At 23.9% G+C, this 20,425-nt stretch overlaps 1 protein-coding gene across 3 annotated transcripts in view; it reads right to left on the bottom strand.

Moving 5' to 3' along the window:
• Positions 1 to 831: 831 nt before the first annotated feature.
• The window catches only part of SERCA (ATPase sarcoplasmic/endoplasmic reticulum Ca2+ transporting SERCA), a 180,647-nt gene continuing 161,053 nt past the window's right edge, over positions 832 to 20,425 (bottom strand). The window contains exons 20-21 of one of the 3 annotated variants that reach the window (XR_012756167.1): positions 5,046 to 5,120; positions 2,478 to 2,709 (exon numbers count right to left, since the gene is read on the bottom strand). Coding sequence is in view for 2 of the 3 variants with exons in the window: in XM_075364067.1 (XP_075220182.1) it covers positions 2,275 to 2,306 (32 nt within the window). In the remaining variant the exon portion in view is untranslated. Of the gene's footprint in view, positions 2,307 to 2,477; positions 2,710 to 5,045; positions 5,121 to 20,425 lie in introns of those variants that run through there. The other 2 variants (XM_075364067.1, XM_075364066.1) reach the window with 2 other exon arrangements.

The raw sequence follows: 20,425 nt of genomic DNA, 5'->3' as shown, positions 1-20,425 counted from the left end.
CTAAGTTTTAGTTTCAAAAGAAAAGAATTGTCCACATTCTCTCAAGTAAAGCCTCAAGCTATAGCTGAATAGCTGAAGTTTTCTTATTGACAATGCAGGATGCCTTTTTTTAAAAAAAAAAAAGAAGTCACAATGTTATCCTTCTTTTTTTCATTTTTCCATTAGAAAATAAGTGACTCATATTATTCTGTAAAGCAAGCTGGAATGCCAAGCATTTTAAATCACAAGCTGTTAAATTAAAAAAAAATTTCAGTTGCTTAATAATGTTCTGCCAATTCTTCTTTGATTTAGAGGGATAAGTTTTAAGACCAAAAAGAAATTCTATGAGAGAATAAGGTATATTGAAAGTCTTAAAAATTGACGTCTTATAAGACAATTTTCTAAAAGTTTTTTGTGATATGAAATTCTCATAAATAAAAAAACAACTGTTATCAAAATATTGCCATGTGAGCAATTACTGCCCATTATAATGGGAAACATTATGAGCAACAATGTTCCCAACATGGTCTACTACATCTCGCCTAAGGTGGTATACTTAACAAACATTTTAAATTAAATTTTATTTTAGTTGCATATAATAAACAAACATTCAATATAATTGTAATGGCAAGAGCCTAAATGTAAATATTTTTCCCTGTCCAACAAAATGAACTTATAACTTGCACGATAGGGTGGAGCATTCTGGTGTCATCTTGAAGCTGCTCAATTCCTTGAACCAATTTCTTGAACCTGCCCAAACATTTTAGGTGGGTAATACTAGTAAAAATAGGATATATCTGGAATTATAGTGCAACAATAGTTAAATATGATAAAAGAAAACTCAATAAAGGATTTATTCCTCAATACTTCAGAAATGTTTTATTTTTAATTAACTTTATATAAAAAAAAAAATTAACAACAAATTTGACACTGTACATAACAAAATAAACTCTGAATAACAATAATAGTAATATTATTATTATTATTTTGAGGTCTTTATTCTCTAAAAATAAAGAAGAAAAAATATAAATAATATGTTGTTAATGTTTTTGTTTAGCAGCATTTTTTTTAGGACGAGATCCTGTTATTAATAATTCAAAAATTCTAAATGAATTAAAATGATATGTAACAGGAAATATATCAACTAAATGTGTATATAATGAGTCATGAATGTTTATACAAATTTATGAACTTAACTGTATGAAATAAACAATGACTAGAACATTCAGAATTAATATGAAAGAGCTAAATCTCTTTCTTAATTATTGGTTTTATTTGCAACAAAATTATATCTTTACTTATATAAATAAGAGAAAAAGATCTCGTCCAACATGAAAAAATCACCCGTTTCCATTTATTTTAAAACTTTAAAAAAATACTGTATTACATTCATTAATTAATATTAAAAGACAAAAGTAAATACACATTTAAATAATAATGAATGTAAATATATTTATAAAAGTCTAAAAGTTCATAAAATTTTCCCAATTTTAAAAATAGAATAGATGTAACCCTATTAACTAAAAAGAAAGATGGCTGTAATTGTTGAAAGCTTTACCAATAGTTAATTAAGTATCATTAATAGATATTACTTTTATTAAATTATAATCTATAATTAATTTATGCCAAACAATTAATTATTTACACTACCAAATTTAAATAAAATTAATGTACTGTACAAATTAATATCAATTATAATAATTTATTCAGGAAAAGAAATTTGTTATATATATATTTATTTATATTAAACTAATTCTAAAAAGTATTTATAATACTTATAAATACAATAAGGTAACAAAATGATGATTAAAAAGTTGAATTTATTTTACATACAACTGAAAATATAAAATATTTTAATAAATTATGATAGAAAATAAAATGTAAATGAATATAGATAAACAGAAGGAAGGATGAAAGGATAAATATATATATAAGAAATGTTATAATTAAGAGTAAAGTACAGATAGTTAAAGGAAGAAAAGAAAGAAAGAAAGAAAGAAAGAAAGAAAGAAAGAAAGAAAGAAAGAAAGAGAGAGAGAGAGAGAGAGAGAGAGAGAGAGAGAGAGAGAGAGAGAGAGAGAGAGAGAGAGAAAGAGTGAGAGCATAAGAGGGCTTTGTTAAAGAGAAAGCATTTAAAATTATGTTAAGCAAATATTATAATGAAAGTAACAGGCGATGTCACAGCAGCTGCTTTGAAGTTGATTAATTAAGCGGTGAATTTCGTTTATATATAAGCATTAATTTTTTTATTGAAGATTAAGAGAAGAAAGGAGAAGCAATAGCCAATAGTACACATTATTTCCATGAATCAATAACAACTTCACCAACTGAAACAAAAATAGTTGTAGGTTAATTAATTATGAAAAAATTAATATGGTTAACATCAGAAAGAAATGAATGAAAATTAAAGAAACCTCAGTGAAAAGAAAAAAAATTGTTAATTTAAAATACATAAAGGTAAAAAAATACTATATCACACAATAAAATTAAAACAGTAAAATAATTAATATTTTATTTTAACAAAAAAATTTGTCTCGCTAGAAACAATTTTGATATAAATAAATATCACTTTACAATTAAGTAAATCAAGTTTTTAAAATTTTTTAAAATATTTCTTTAATCTCTACTGTAATTAATAAAATAAGCAACAAAAGTCCATAAAAAAAAAAATAAATTTTACTCTTCATTTTGTAGTAGTTCACCATTTTTCAGTTTTGACTTCTGGCGAAACTGTTAGGAAAGAAAAAAAATTAATTAATAATCTACTTCATACAAAATAAACACTAATAGTAATATAAAATAAAAGAAATGAAGCATACATTTACAAATGTAAGTTACACTTATAATGTTTAAAATAAAAATTATTTTAATTGCTTATTTTCTGGGGAAAAAACACCTAAATTCTGAACAACTTAAAAGAAAATTTACATTATTATTTACAAAAGAATTAATTACATAAATGCAAGATGAAAATATAACTAATAAACCGATGTTTGAGGCAAAAGATGAACATGATATTACAAACATAATCCTTCATAAGAATTGGAAATCCCTTGTTTTATTTTAAATATTTTTCTCAATAAATAAAAATGTAATTAATAAACTAGTCTAATCCAAATAACCTTTTTAACTCTCTTGAGATCAACACTGACCTTATAGCAAATGACAGCGCTTACAATTTTCATCCAGAAAATTTAAATTCCTGTCAAGCATGACAGTTTTCACATGCCACAAAACCATTCACAAATATTACAGCTTGCTTTTATACTTGAAAATTAGTATTTTCATGTTAAGTTTAATCATACAATAATGTATAAGTATGTTAATTTTATTGAATTCTTGTTTTAAAATTTCATTAACTTCATTATTTGGATTAAAACCTCTAACAAAAAAGCCAATCACTGTAGCGCTTAAGAGCTTTATAAAAGTTGAAATTACATTCACTATGTTTATAATAATTTAACATGATTTGGCATTTATATTATTATTTCATAAATAAATACATTACCGAAAAACTTGTGATCTGATACATCAGCCAAAATAACAATAATTTAATGTTTTATGGAAATACAACAGTTAAAGTGAAGAAAAATTCATGGAAATACAACAGTTAAAGTGAAGAAAAATTCATCTACTATTATGTTTGTGTTGATCCTAGTAAAAACTAAGAAAGTTTTAAAATTAAATTTGCATATACTTATAGTTTCAAAAAATTCTAAACAAGCATAAGGTGCCATCATATTGTATAAATTGATTTGCACCTTAAGGAAGCTTACAAAAGTAAATGATGGTTCACTAATTAATTGCATACGAGTATGACACAATTTTATAACAAATTATTTTAGGTATTCAGATCTAATAATGATAAATCTATGTCTGTGTAAAAAATACATAAAAATCTATTTTAAACCAGCATACCTGTGACAATGTATAATTTTATAAACCAGAAATGTTTGATCATTAAAATTATGTCATACATTTTCTTTTATTAGTAATATTATTAAACAATAAATTTCGTGCAAATAATATACAAGATGTTCAAATAAATACAAGAATCTTTAAAACAGTAAAATCAGTAAAAGAAATAAATCTTGTACTTTCACGATTCAAAATTTAAATTAAATAATTAACATTTTATTTTTAAATTCTATAAAATTAAAAATATATTATTTTAATATTGTAAATTTAAATAATTTTTTGTGGATGTATATTTAGAGGAGGAAACTAGGAGAGTAGTAGAGCCTAGTAATTTTTTCTATATGTAGTACCAATCTGCTCAATATTACAGGAAACTGTTGTTGGAATAATTTAAGTTTAATTAAGTATCTGTGAAAATACTGGTAAAAACTGGTCTTTTGAAAGTTATTACTCTTAATTGAGACTGAATGAAAAAGAAGGGTATTGGAGAGGAAAGAAGTTAATTTTTGCAAGAATAAGGTTGATGATTCATGAATTAAAAACAAATCATGATTATTAATTTAGAAATGAAAGTAAGTGTGGATGGTGGTTAAAACTAGAGACAAATATTAAAAAAAATGCAAATAATTCAAACAGTGGAAGAATGTAATAAATTTATAATTAAATGAACAGTCTAGCATAAAAAGGTTTGGTTAGAAATCTAAGAATGTGTTTCGTTTTTATCTTTATAAATTTCAAGGGCATTATTATTATAAATTTATGGTAAACCCCTAACTTTTTTTTGAAATTACACAGTAGTGTCAAAAATAAACGTAATATTTACTTTAAAAAAAAAAAAAACTTAATATATATTTTCAAAATAAAATTAAAAATATTGTAGATCTAAAGTTATATTACAACCTACACTGAAACTAAATGTAGTATAAAATGTATGCGTGGAAATTTTAGCAAAAATTTCTTAAACTTTACATTCTGATAAATTTTCACTGAAAAAAAAAAACTAATAAATATTTAAAAAAATCAAATATAGTCAAACATCTCAATGGTAATATGTAATTATTACTTGAAAACATGAAAATTAAACAAGGTCCAGTCATTAGTTATAATATAACCTTAGAAAGAGGGAAACAACATGCAGGAATACTCACAAATCCATTCTTCAAACAGCAAATAGTAAGAGGGGGAGGTAGGGGAATTTCACACTCCAACACTCTATGTAATAACTGAACAAAATATAAAATTTATATAAATAAAAATTCATATTTAAAAAAAAATACATAAAAAAGAAAAAAAATTAAAACAATCTGAAGCCTCCTTCAGGTAATTGCTAAACCTGTTGTGACTTTTCTTTAAAAAAAATCCTGAAAAAATACAACTTAGAAATGGTTACCATCCTTGAAAAAAATTTTTAAAATCAGATGTCAAAAATTAATTATAAATAAGGAAAAGACAATTCAAACACAAGCAATATATATATATGTAAAATATGCCTTTAATTTTGATAAATTAAATTATTATAAGTACAAAATAAATATATAAAACATATCTTGTATTTAATTGTAAGGAATTTTTTTTTTAATTTATGGCAGATTTGAGAATAAATTTCTGCTTCAGATTTAAGGAATTTCCAAAAAAAAAGCTAAAAATGAAAATTTTTTTTCTAGCTTAGATTTTAATTTTGTTTATGCCATCAACACAGGAAAAAAGAGGAAGCCGATGTCAATTTCTGTGGTAAGAATCTTTTATCAAAATCCAGAGTTTGAATACTGATAAGACTTGGCATTTTTCTTACACTATAGATATTTTACATCACATTCCAACACACAAGCCTTGAGGTTAGGTGATAAAATAAATATGGAGGAAAAGTAAATATTTTTCACAATGTATGTTTTATTAATTATTAATAAATAAATATACCTCTGTAGTATTTATCAGCTACTTCAAATGATCATCTTTTTAATAACAGTAATGGTGTGTAGTAACTGAATTATGAATTTCCAATTAATAATCAGTCTGCTACTATTAAAAATAGAGGACATGTCACGTGATTAAATAATTTAGACTTTATACTAGACTGACTATCTTTTGTGATTCTAGAACCGTTAATCATTCCATGTCTAATTTATTTGAAAACATTTACTGATGAATAAATCAATAACTTATACTATTGATGAAATTATTACCAGAGAATAGTGAAAATAAAAATGTTCGTTGAGATTATTTTTAGATTAATCAATATTTTTTTATAAATAAGAAAGATTTTATTTTATTAACAGTTATATTACTTCAGTTCAAATTTTATTCAAATCTCCCTCATTGATTTCAATTTAAAATAAAGAGTTCATTAGATAATGGGACCTTAGGTAACACATCCTTTCTTAAAAAATTTAAGATACATAATAACATAGTGTGTATCATTACTAAAAATATATACATTTAACAATACTTCACTGGCATATTTTACATAACAAAAATAATTACAAAAATAATATAATCAGGTAATCCTAGTCACAAAGAGGATACCTAAAGGATAAGGTATTTAGAACTAAGATAAATATTCAACAAAAACAATTTTAAATCATACATATGCTTTTATTGAATAACAAAACTTAGATTGGAATTCAAATAAATGCAAATCAGGCAATAAATATCAGTCTATAATAATAAAGTATGCACCAAAATGCACAACATATCTCATTCAACAGTTGTTAGTCATAATAATATAATAAATTTCCTTAAACTTAGTATTAACCATTAAGTATTTACTAATGTTTAAAATTAATGAATATTTTCTCTTATAACAGATAAATGTATCGCAGAAAATCTGAAAATAAATTATTTATTATAAAAATGACAAAAAATCCATTAAAATTCCATATCTAAATAAAACCTTTATTATTATTAATACTTATAATTATTTAAAATTTATATGTACAATATTATTTATATAATTAACCAATAAGAAAATAGAGGTGCCAAAGATACTGTAAGAAAATCCCACATGTCAAAATATTTATGGAAAGGACAAATAAGCTAGAGTTGATAGCAAGATTGTATTTAAAACATACCACTCTTGATCATTTTTTTTCTGGTTTTTCTTATTAAATTTAAGAAAACAAATTTGCTTAGGCTACAAAGCATAAATAACTACAGTGTGAATTATAAATGAAAAAGCTTTTCTTTGAATATGTCAAGTACAGAGCATGTTTTGCCATATACAGTACATATTTTGATATTTGTTCTTATAATCTCCTTTTACTGTGATTATTTTGATTTAAATTGAACTTGGCTAACTGCAAGATTGTAAGAAATATTTGCTTCTAATACGTTACAAAAAAAAATTCTGTTAATGTTTATTTGACATTTCAAAGTCCATAATTTTATGGATCAGTTGATTTTTTGATTACATCATTAGATGTCAATTATTCACAACTCTTCATTTTTTTGTGGTACTATTTGTTTGTAAAGTTTATTTTTTGTTATTTAAATACTTCTTATAAGTTTATTAATCAGTTTTGTATTATATTTTTCATTAATTTTTATGTAAAAACTAATTAAAGATGCACTATTTTTGTATGTTATGCATCTTCTTTTGTGTTATATAATTGACATTGTATGTGTAATATTAACTGAAAAAAAAACTGCAAACTTTTAATGTTAATGTACACAGATAAGTCAATTAAAAAAAAAATCTAAGCTGAAAGGAGGTAAAAATTATGAAACTAAAGAAGAATGTATTCAAAACTGAGTTTTATATATATATATATATATTTAACAAGATTGGTATAGCAGACCTGAGTAATGGATTCGCAATTAAGAAGAAAGTAGTAGTAGAACATATAATAATGGAGGGAATCCAGGAAGGGGTTAAAAGAACCCTTTTAGCAAAGGTGAAAGGTCTGTTTAACAAGTGTCTTTTGTAATACTGCCCACTGACACACCTAAACAGATGTTCTTCCATAAGAAGAGTTACCAGACCAAAGTTAGGAATGCATCGTAACAAAAGGGCTTGGTCGATCATTCTCATGCTCAACTGGGGTCTGGTCCAGCAGGTAAAGAAGATAGGAGTATAAATCCCCAGAGTATTTACTCCGGGGAAGACCAGATGAAATGAGTTGTGCGAAATCAGTTTAAGGAGACGTTATGATGCGAGTCTGTGAGGAGGTCAATGAAGAAGTGAATTTCTAGTGAACTAAGTTCGGCGCAATTACAGTGATGGTACAAGTAATTCCAGTACATGAAAACATTCAATGAGTTACTGTTAGATTATAAGTGAAAGAGATAATGTACTAAAACTTTATTCATAAACTGTTACGGTAGTTTTATTTGTGAACAGCAAAGGTATTTGCAGTAAAAGAACTTTATACTTGTCTTATCTATTTGTACTGTTTTTGTTAATACAAGACTAGTGATTAGAAATGTTAAGACTAGCGATCATGCTAATGACTTTTGTCAGTGGAACTGAATTCTGGTTTTCATTACTTATCTACCTGTGAATAAATCCTGACAATTACTTTAAATTATGTTTTGTATGTAGTTTATTATTATTACTATTATTATTATTATGATCATTGTTTATTTATTATTGTCATTACTAATTATTATTCTGAGTTGTTTATTACTATAGTCATTATTATTGATTTGTCTAGTTTTACTTATGTTCTTTAACTAATAAATTGTAATTATAAACATTTTCAATTGCGGATCTCTCAATATTCTGACTGAGCTACGAACATGTGACAATATATACAAAACTGTTTGAATCATTATTATGAGTATTCATCTATGTGAAAAAAGCCCAAAGGATGTGAAAAAAAGCCTAAAATTACCTAATTTTTAGCTTTACATCATGTAGTGCAACTCCAATGTTCCATAACTTTATTAAAGTCGTACAAAAAAAAAGAAGAAATGAATAATGATTATGTAAATAATAAATGATTATTATTATGTTAATAAATGATTATGTAAATTTATTCTGGATCTCAGTAAAGATAGTAATTTTTTTAACATTACTTCGAACTAAACATACGTTGTTTTATGGAAAAAATTTCATTAGTAAAGATAAAATTCCTTCAAAACTGCTGGTAATCTTGGTCTATTATGCAGTATCATCATCCTTCACAGTGTTATTCAACATAATAGTTATACAGCAAGAATGAGATTTGTATGTGCTACATAAACTTATGCAAAGTGGCTTTACTCGTTTTTAACAGATGACTGAGATATCCAATAGTAATTTCTTTTCATCAATAACCCTCTTTTTCCATCCAACTTTAATGTTACTTATAAAACTATATACGAATTACAACAGAAAAATCCATCTTTACTAGGAATCAAAATAGCAATTTTTAAACAAAAGGTAAATCTGTTTCAAAATATATGCATTTTTTTTTTTATTAACTCATATTGAAGTGATGAAAAGTTGAAATCGTTTAATCAGAAGTAAAAGTGAAAAAGAGCAGTTTTTTTAATATAAAAATCTGTCATACCTCCTACAATGCAAAAATGAATTGATTTTTAATGCAAAGTAAAATTCAACTTTTTCCAACAAGCAGTTTATCAAATTATAACAAATTTATAACTTGTATGGTACTACAATTAGGTTTATGATCAAAGACAATCATTTGAAAAACCGAGAATACCTTTGAAAAACAGAGAATAAATAAAAGTTATAAATACAGTAATAATGATAATTTTTGTGTTCCCTGATTAATATGCAGGAGAAAATACATATAACATATTCAACATGAAATACTTTCTGTTATTAAAAAGCAGAAACCTCCATTTTCTTATTTTTTAAACATAAATAAGTGAAGAAATAAAATAATACTTACATAATTCTCCTTGAAGTTGATTATTCATCATGAAAAAACGACTGCTAAAAAATCTCAAAAAGTACATGCGTTAATAAAAAGAAATCACACTTGAAATATAAAATCAAGGTTATTAATATGAACACCCTTTAACCACTGTATTTGATAGGCAAGATTTAAAAAAAAAATAATAATATATAAAACTACAGATTTTGAAGATAAAAAATTATACTTAATTTAAAGTCTAATAAAACATGAAACCTTATTACATAATTAGATTACAATTTGATATTACTAGTCACTTACGTGCCAATCTATTTATTTTGCAAAAAAAGAGTGATGATCACAATTAATACTTTTTTCTTTTAGGAAAAATAATGAAAAAATAACACACCTCAAGTAAAACTCATGATAAATATTATTACAATGACTAAAACATATTACCCAAATAATAAGATTATTTTTCCAGTTTTTAAATTTCAAGAAAGTACAATTTTATAACCAAGATGTAAGTTAACATTTATTAAGCTGAATTTTTAAAACGATTAATTAGAGTTAGAAAAAAATTAGATGATTAAAGAAAATGAAAATTATTCTTCCTTTCTTTTAAAGATGTATACTTACTAGCAAAAAAAAAAAACAACAAAAAAACAATTTGAATGGTAAACGTAAAGAAATCATACAAACAAAAAGAACTATTTTACTATGGACATAAAATTATAAAAATCAAAATAATAAATATAAAAAATTAAATATCTACAAAGAAGATTGAAAGTTATTAATACACAAAAGGAGGAAGAAAGAAAATAAGTCTGTAACTTGCAGAATAATTGAAGAAACATTACTAACCACAAAAAATTTATTCTTAATTTATGAATTATTTAATTTATATTTTCATTACTTTGTTAAGATTACTTTACAGAATGAGTTGATTATTATCAATAATTTTTATCATCAAATACGATTATCAATCTCATTTCTAAAATTAAGATTAATATGTATTATTTATAAATATACTTTAAGTACAAAAAATTAAATATCAAATACAATGGTTCCTTGAAGTTCTTGTATAAATTTGGTGTTCAAAATATTAATAATATTTTAGTAAGTTGAAAACCAAAATTTATTTGCAGCATCTAAAATATATTAATATATTTAAAAAAATAACCAAACAAGTTAGAAATGATATTTTATACATATACCTTACAAAAATGTTATTTTAATATCTACGTATTTATAATACATTTAACTGTTAAAATGATTGGTTATTTACTCATTTCAAAGGCAATTTAATAAAATAAATATTAACTATGTAAACAGATAAAAATATGTAGTTTTTTGTTCAATAAAAAAAAAAAAACTGTTACAAATACGTGTTTGTTTCATAGAGGGGTTGTAACTTACTTTTGTCCCTTGTATAATTATTATATTCATATTGGGTTACAACGCACAGTTTGATACCATATTAAATATTTATTTTGAAATTTGTTAAAAGCTCTACCTGTTATTCCATTACAAAATTTGATGAAAGTTATAGAAGGAAAAATGGCTATACTTTTTGTTTCATGCTCTTTTAATTTATTACTTAAAATAACAAGGATGTGCGTTAACATAAACACAGCTGCCCATATGCAAAATAACAGGGTCATAATTTTAATTATTAATGAAGTCAAATTGTTATCATGAGTTTATATCATATTACAAAAAAAAACTTTTTCATAAAAAATTTATACATATAGTCATTTATATATAATATAAATCACAAATAATATAAAACAATAACACCAAGTCAATTTGATTTTAATAATAATCATTGGGTAATTAATAATTTAATTTAAAAATGTAAATTGTTTGAAAAATATAACTATGAAATCTATTAAAAAAAAAAAAAACTAATGTATATATTAAAAACAAAACAGTATTAAGGTAATAAATGACATCTTTAAACAACATTTAAATAACAATTTAATGTATCCAGTCTATATTATATGTATATATATGTATGTAACAGATATAATTATAAATAACACATAATTAATATCATTTTGTACATTAATGAAGAAAAAATCTACGTAACAGTTAGTTATTTAAAAAAAAAAATAACTGAAATTCAAAAATACCATTAGGCAATTCAATTTTAATTCACACTAGTTTTATAAAAAAAAAATGTATGAAAAAAATCCATTCACTGTTAGTAAAAAAAGGAAAAAAAATGCTACACTTTCACACACAATACTTACACAATATTGATTTCTTTTAAATCTAATTTTAATTTAAAAATTATTAATAAATACAGAATATTAATTATATACCACAAAAATTAATTAGTACTTGTACCTTTAAGGCCTCTATATAAATATAATAGCTTAATTTTATTACATAAAACTGAACTAATAATAATAGTAAAAAGAAAAAAATGCAATAAATTAAACAAATAAATGTGTTAAAATATTCTAAATAATATACGGTAATCCTACATTAATTATTTTACTTCAAAGTTTAATAAATAACTAAATAAATAAAATGTCTGTTTGTTTTTATCTTATATAAGACAAAAATTCAATTTTATAAATAAAACATTATAAACAATATATGAAATTTCCTATAATTTTTTGATTAAAATACTAAGTATCTATAATATTAAAAAATATAATAAATTTATTAACTTTTATTTATGTTACAATCTTACATGCAATTAATTTTAATTTTTTTTTATTGGTGAATGGAGAGATGTAACACGCTGATGGATAATTTTCTGACATTAAAATTCAGAAATACTTTTAAAAATTTATTCCATTTTGTAAATTGGTCATAGTCAATTTATTATTAAAACTTTTTAAGAAGCCACCTTCTGGTCTTATATTTCAAACATCACAATTTATATTCATTGTTTAAAAAAATTGTTTGTTAAAATGTATTGATAATTATTAAATTGTACTTTTAAATAATTGTAGAATTCTTTAACTGATATTTTATGGCTGTCTTTCAGATTCAAATCCGTACAAGACCGGTTTTCAGATTGATTATGTTCTTAGCCTTACAAAAACCCTTTTAACCATTGCAAATACGATATACTTTATTAAATAAAAAGTACTCCTGAAATATATTTTATAAAATTATACAAGGTGTTATTCCAATTACAAAAGGTTGGAATAAATGATGTTTAGTATTGTTCTTTTGTAGCTGACCATTGTTGAGATTTGTTACGTTAATTGTATGTAACCCTATCATGAATGTATTTAACCGTGATGGATCTTATTAATGGTTAATATATGTGAAGAAAAGGTTCCAAAAATACCTTTAATTTTCTCAAATATTGTACAGATTTATATATAAACCATTTTGATAATTTTCAAACGCTTAAATTTCCAGATATAATGGAATAATTATATACAAACATAGATATCCAAATGAAATAATACAATATGCTCTTTATCTCAAACTTTCTTCTTATTACATTTAATAGAATAGTTTATTTACGTGCTTCTCACTCAGTCTTTTTTTATAATAACAATAAAACTTCACATATTTTCAGTCTGAGACTACTATACTAATTTCACTAAAGAACTTAACACCACAAAACTGGACAAATAATTTTCAATTAAAAATTATTTGTCCAGTTTGAAATTTAATTATAAATATTTTCAGTAATTATATCTGATATCTTTACACAAAAAAAAAAAATAGTTAAAAATCTGAGAAATTTATTTATTCTTTATGTGGCCCCCCTGAATCAAACTTCTAAAATCCATGTTTTTCCAACAATCATCCTTTTAGCTCCATAATTAAATCTTTCTTCTTATTATTATCCATCATTTCAGTGTTTATTCCTTCTCTTAATACCCATCATCTCTCTTTCCAAAATTATTTTTTTCTACTTTTAAATTTTCATGCTCAAATTTCATTCAGCGTAAAAATAAAATCTAATCTGATTGTATTAGAAAACCTTTTTCTGCAAGTTTTAGATCTGGTCCCACTAATTTAAAGTTCAATGTTTTTATTTTTTACAACTTAATATTAATAGTTTTAAAATTTTGAGCATACAGGGTAAGGAATGGATTAAAATAGTTTTTTTACTTAGAAAAATTAATTTTGATTAAAAATGATTAAATATTAATATTATTATCATTGTCATCTATATATATTATATAAAAACAAGTGAAAATTCTAAAAATAATATATTAAAATTAATTTATTGTTAATTTAAAAATATTTAATTATTATTAATAATTAGGGTTGAGCATCATAAATATAGTAAAAAAAAGTTCTATTATCATATATTTTTCTTAGATGAAAATTCAGAAAAACCCAAATAAGAACTGAATGAACTTAATACTACCATCATTTTTAATTTAATTCATTTAATACTACTATTCAGTTAAACAAAATTATAACAAAGTTAAACTTAATACAAAAGAAAAGTTTTTAACAGACTATAAATCTTGGTAAACCTACAATGATAATACAGTAAAGTTATACAGACAGCAGATGCTTATCAGGCTAAAGTAATTCTGTATTAATCACGAGATCAGTAAAAAATATACACAGTGTACTAAACTCAGTATATTATGCTGATTAATGTAATAAATTTTATAAACAAGATAAATTTTAAATAACTTATTAACTTCAATTAAAAAATAAAATAATTGTTTATATTCATGTATTGTATGATTGTAAACAATTTGGTCAAACTTTGCAATAATTTGTGAGTAAATAAAAAATTTCCATAATCTAATATTACATTTAATTTCTCCCTAAAATAAAATATTTTTTTTTTTAAATTCTATGATTCCCTTTAGGTTTCGTGCATTTACTTACATGATTTCACACAAATATTTTTTTAATCTATTTAAAATTTATATAAAAAAAAAAAACGTTCTCAAAAACCCTAATAAAACAGTAGTTCTCTCTCATTACTTTTTAGCTTCTCCATTAATAGGTAACAATATATATATCAGAATTTTTTGAAAGTGTAAGATTATCTTTTGGTTTGAATTCTTAGAAGTATACACCATTCAAAGTTTAACTGTGCAACTGCGTGATACAGCTAGAGATCAATCATTAGTTGGCCTCATAGTACTCTACCACTATGATTTTGTTAAAAAGAACATTGACTTAAGTTGGGGGGAGGGTGTAAAAATAAATTTATAGCCGAGAGAATACAAATATGATAGGCATCGGTACTGGCAATTAAAACAGGCTTGTTTATACATTTTATGTTTTCAGCATTCCCTCAGATATGATAATTCAGGTACATGAACTGATTATTTCAGAGTTGCAATATTGTTAAAAAGAAATTATATATGTATATGCAATTTAACCACTGAATATACACACAAATATATATCTTTCTGAAAATTCAAATAATTTATCAATATACTGACTAATGTGCCAATTAAACTCAAAAAACAACTTAACCACCAAATATAGTAAGAGAAAAACCTAACAAAACTAATACCAATAGTTGACTTTCACGGGATCCCACATCATCAATGTTGGTACATGATACTATAATTACTTCAACAAATAACAAGAAAAAGAAATAAACACTTAAAAATTTAGAAAACAGATCCCTAACATCCACCAAAATTTGTAACAACACAACCTCACTGCAATATGTACATTCCAGTATGGCAGTGAAGTTGTGTTGTTACAAATTTTGGTGGTTGTTAGGGATCTGTTTTCTAAATTTTTAAGTAATTATAGTATCACGTATAGACTGATAATGTGGGATCCTGCAAAAGTCGACTATTGGTATTAGTTTTTTTTAGATTTTTCTGTTACTGTGTTTGATGGTTAAGTTGTAGTTTATATAGTTGTAGTATATATATATATATATACTACTGCCTTTAATGATTAAATTTATTCTTTCACAAAATATATTACACCTCATCAGTTTTCCATCTGTAACTGGAAATAAAAAATAAAAACAATTTTTGTTATGATGTATCTGTAAAGAACTAAAAAAACAGTGCAAATAAAATCCGACTATAATATTTAAGTTACTGTTTAAAGATGATAGTAATTGTTTTATGATCCACTTCAAAATTTGAAAACGATGTCTGTAATCATCATATACTTCTAATATACTTAATGTAGCTTAAAATAGTAAACAAAGTTTTAAATTTTTTCTTAAAAATTCATATATTAAAATACTTTACGGCAGACTAAAAAAAAAACAAACAGACAAAAAACTGAAAAACAAATAAATATGTATTGCACCTACTTTATCACAAATAACAATCATAAGCTTCTCTTTCTTAATAATAATAATAATTATTATTAATAAATGGAAGAATATATACTAATAAAATACTGAAATATGTAAGATATTTCATTATGGGTGACCTTCAACTTATTGCCTAGAAGGGGAGGTCCAATCTGTTATTGGCTTATCTGACTTCCACTATTGTGCAAGGTCTAACTGGTTGCCGTATTTATTAGTAATCCAAGTTCAAGCATCAACCAATATCTTATTTACTCAATACTCCTAAGTAAATAAATTTTACAACATTAAGTAAAGGAGTACAATAATAAACCAGTCCTATAACTATTTCATTCTCACTTTTAAAATATTATCTTCACTAATAATAATAATTATTAATATAAATACAGTAAGTCAGAATTTAAATCCTTTCAAAACATAGGCCTATCTCTCATATTTATCTACATTTTAATAATACTGCTAATTATTATAATTATTAAATACCTGATAAACAACAATACCAAAAGTTCTGACAGATTTATAATATACCTTCAAATTAAAATTCTTTCATGAAGTATGTCATTTTGTTATTTAGGAATGTTTTTTAAACTATTATTTAAAAATTTATAGTAGAAATATTCTTAATAAAATTTATTTACCTATTACATCAAGTTTATATTTATCAGTAGTAAAAATTAAGAGTGCATTTATTTAGAAAACAAAGTATTTACCAAATTTTCTTTAATATAAAATATAAGCAATTCTTTAAGTTTTGATTAAATTTTTTTTTATAACTTATTTATGGGAAGTTATTAAAATCATTGCAATGACACCATAAAGGCAATTTTTGTAATCGCACATCGAAGCACGCATATAAGATTATTTACAATTAAAACTTCGTGATAAAATCATGTAAAATGATTAAAATAAAGCTTGGCTCATATCAGATTTAATTTTAACATTTAAAATATTTGGTGTACATGAAAAATGTATTATGATTTTTAGATAAATATCAAATAAAAGTAAGTGGCAATGAAATAAAGAATTTATGAAAAAAGTGAATTCATTAATGATTATTTTTAATAAATAATGGGTGTATATATGGATGTTGCTGTTGGCTCAACTATTAATTCAGCGCCTTTTAATTAATTTTTACTTGTTTTTATGTAGATTGAAATAGAATATTAATTATTGGAAATAGGTTACCAATTATTGAAGATAATAGAGAAGATGAATAAATTAGAAGAATAATAAGAATGCTTGACATCACAATGAAATATATCATCAGTAAAGAACCAATAAGTGTTATCTATCATTTTATATATATATATATATATATCAAAACACTCCTGTTAATTAGTCAAGGTTAGCGAGCGTAGGTTAAGTTTGGTTAAATTATATTTATAAAATAAATAAATATATTATTAAAATTAATAGACTGTTTTGAATCGATGTTGAAGTCTATATCGACCCATTTTTCACCGAAATCCGGATTGACTACTTTGTTTTTAAATAAAGCTGTAGCTGCGGTGGCGTTAATACGTAAGTACCTGCAAAACTTTGCTTTTATCAGCCAACCAAGAATCAACCATTATTTTTACTGACCAGTATTCATTTCAGAATCAATGAAATAAAAAATTAAAGCTTATATAGAGTTTGGCATTGAAAAAAAAAATATGTGTCATTCTGAAGTTAACAAGAGACAAAAACTTAAATAGAAATTTCAACTCTGATGATTATTTTTTAGTTTTAGTCAATTATTATTCAGTTTTCCTGGGTACAATCAATAAATAACAGTTGAAAAACCAAAACCAAAAAGCAATTAACAATACAATTTTTTTTTTAATAAGATATATTTTTTTGTGTGATGCAGAAATAGTTTCTTTCAATATAGGTACATTTAAAGTAAAAAATAGCTGAACAAGCTCTGCTGTTTATGATTTCCAAAAGGAAATTCTGGTTTATAAGATACACAACGAGGTTTGATTATATATTTTATATATTAAACAAGTATAAGTCACACAAAATATTATTATACAGACTTAGACTAGAAATTAATTGAACAATTTTAAGTTTCATGAAAATAGTAAAATTATGTGCGAGGAGATATAGAAAACAATATATCTACAAAGTATTATACTTTTTCACATTTATCCTGAAAGTTTCATTAAAATTGGTAAATTATTTTTGAAGATAAAAATATATACAGGAGGGTCAAAAAAATTCTGTAAAAGGAGCTAAATTATAGACTCAATGATTAATATGAATAAAGAAATAGATATTGTCAAAAAAATTATAATCTTAGGTATTACACAATTAAAGAATTACTGCTAGTATTTATATATTTAAATACAAGACAAAATACACGGATACCATTTGTTTTCTAAACAGTAAAATGTTCAACAGAATGTAAAACCTGAATATTACGTTGGAAAAAAGTAAATATATTTCAACAAACTAAATTTAAAAAATCTTAATAAAAATTAATACTTTGATTTAGATTTACAACCATACTTGGTGCAAATTTTATACTAAAATTCATCATATCTAGAAAGAAAATGAAAATAATTACTTATTACATGTTATATGCATTATAGGATTTATTTTTTTAATACAATCAATCACAGTAAATAGAAACTAAAGCAGCAAAGAATATGTTAAGTAGATTCTCTTCAAATACCTTAAAAACATTTTTTGAACTTCTACTGCAGTATAATTTTGGAAAATGTAAAATTTGAATAACTATTTATAAAAAAAGTAACAATAAACATATATGTAAATAAATTCAAAAACCACTGTTCTACTTACAATTAATCCACAACTGCTTAATTTATAGATTCAATCCAACTATTTACAATATTCTTTTTACTTTGATATTGGAGTCAATTTTTCGGCAATGTCTTCTCTATGATACCTTCTTTTTCAAATACAGGGGCATTGTGTAGTGATGAATGGGAATACATGTAAAGATATACATAGGCACAAAGCATGTTACACCAATTCCCAATGGAATAGTTTAGCCATTATCTGTTCAACTTATATCTCTATGCTTAAAACTAATATATAACAAAAATTGATCACAAACTTTTTTTTTTACATTTTTGGCAGGAAGCATTATCATGTATCTATTTTTTTAAAGACTTGTTGAAAATTCTAGATAATGTTAGAAAAACAATTTTAAGTGTTAAGTGCTATATTCAAACAATTACATGTTATTTGATATAGAGAACAAGTAACTTTGAAAACAGCATAAGAATAATACCAGGACTGTTAGTTTCCTGTTATTGTATTCCTGATCTGAATAAATTGTTCATATGATCATGTTAAGTGCTTGAAAATATAGGTGAAGTTAAATCCTACAAGTTCATCCTACTTCGTTCTTATCACCACAGGACACAATATATATTGAATATCATTACTTTCAGAGAAAGCAGCTCTAAGATAGGTGCTCATATGCACCTAAGATAAGATAGATACTTTGTGTGCATCAATTACAAGAAAGACTGATAAATATTGCACAAGGCAAGAAATTGATATAATCCATTTCATTATTAAACATAGTGACCAATATAAATCTTTCACAAGACTATCATTGTTGAAGCTTGTATAAAAAACAGTTTGAAGTATGGCAACATAATAAATGCTCAGGTTATTCAATAATAATCTAATCTGTAACTAAAGATTTAAACATTGCAACAATTCTACTACTGAGAAATTTCCTCGAATCCTTAGGGTAATTTCCAGCCAAACAACACGTCAAAATAAACTTAATAAATACGAAAGTAACATAAACAGTTATTTCTTCTATTAAGTATGCCTTAATATATTACATCCACCATTTAGATTTTTCAGCTGAACTACAACTAAACTTATACATACTGTATACATTTTATACGTTACACAATGGATTAGCCCATTAATAATTAATTATATTGACTATTTTAATAAAAAAAAAGTTAAGGATAAACTGAATGATAAACTACAGTTTTTAAAATACAATGTACCTGAAAAGTAAGATCACTTTTGAAGGCCACACTTTTTTTTTAAACTTACACTATTCAAACTTAATTTTGTAATAAATTTCTGCAGAAAGTTCAAAATATGTATTGAGGCAATGAATTATTTGTCTGCTTAATGAAACAACCAAGGAAAATTAAAAAAAAAAAAAAAATTTCCCAGCAAGCACTACATACCACCTGAATGAACAGAGAAAACTACCCGGTATACAGCATGTTTTTGGAATTAAGTAAATTTAGAGATGGTTTAATAAAAATGTAAATCTCTTCTAAGCCAAATTTTAACCTTATGGTTCATCATGAATTTAATAACTTCCTTTACCCTCTATACTACTCATTTTTTAAAAAGATACAAGAAAACAACATAATGAAATAAAACTCTGATGAATAGTAATTAACAAGTTGAAACTGAAGAGAATGAATCATGGATAAATTAAAAATTTTAATTTGGACGGCATATATAGGGATCTGTTTGTTGAAAATTCAACTTACCA

Source organism: Lycorma delicatula, chromosome 4 (genome assembly GCF_047948215.1).
Source record: "Lycorma delicatula isolate Av1 chromosome 4, ASM4794821v1, whole genome shotgun sequence".
Classification (NCBI taxonomy): domain Eukaryota; kingdom Metazoa; phylum Arthropoda; class Insecta; order Hemiptera; family Fulgoridae; genus Lycorma; species Lycorma delicatula.
The sequence above is the reverse complement of the archived record's forward strand: the minus strand, read 5'-3'. Positions and strand labels throughout refer to the sequence as shown.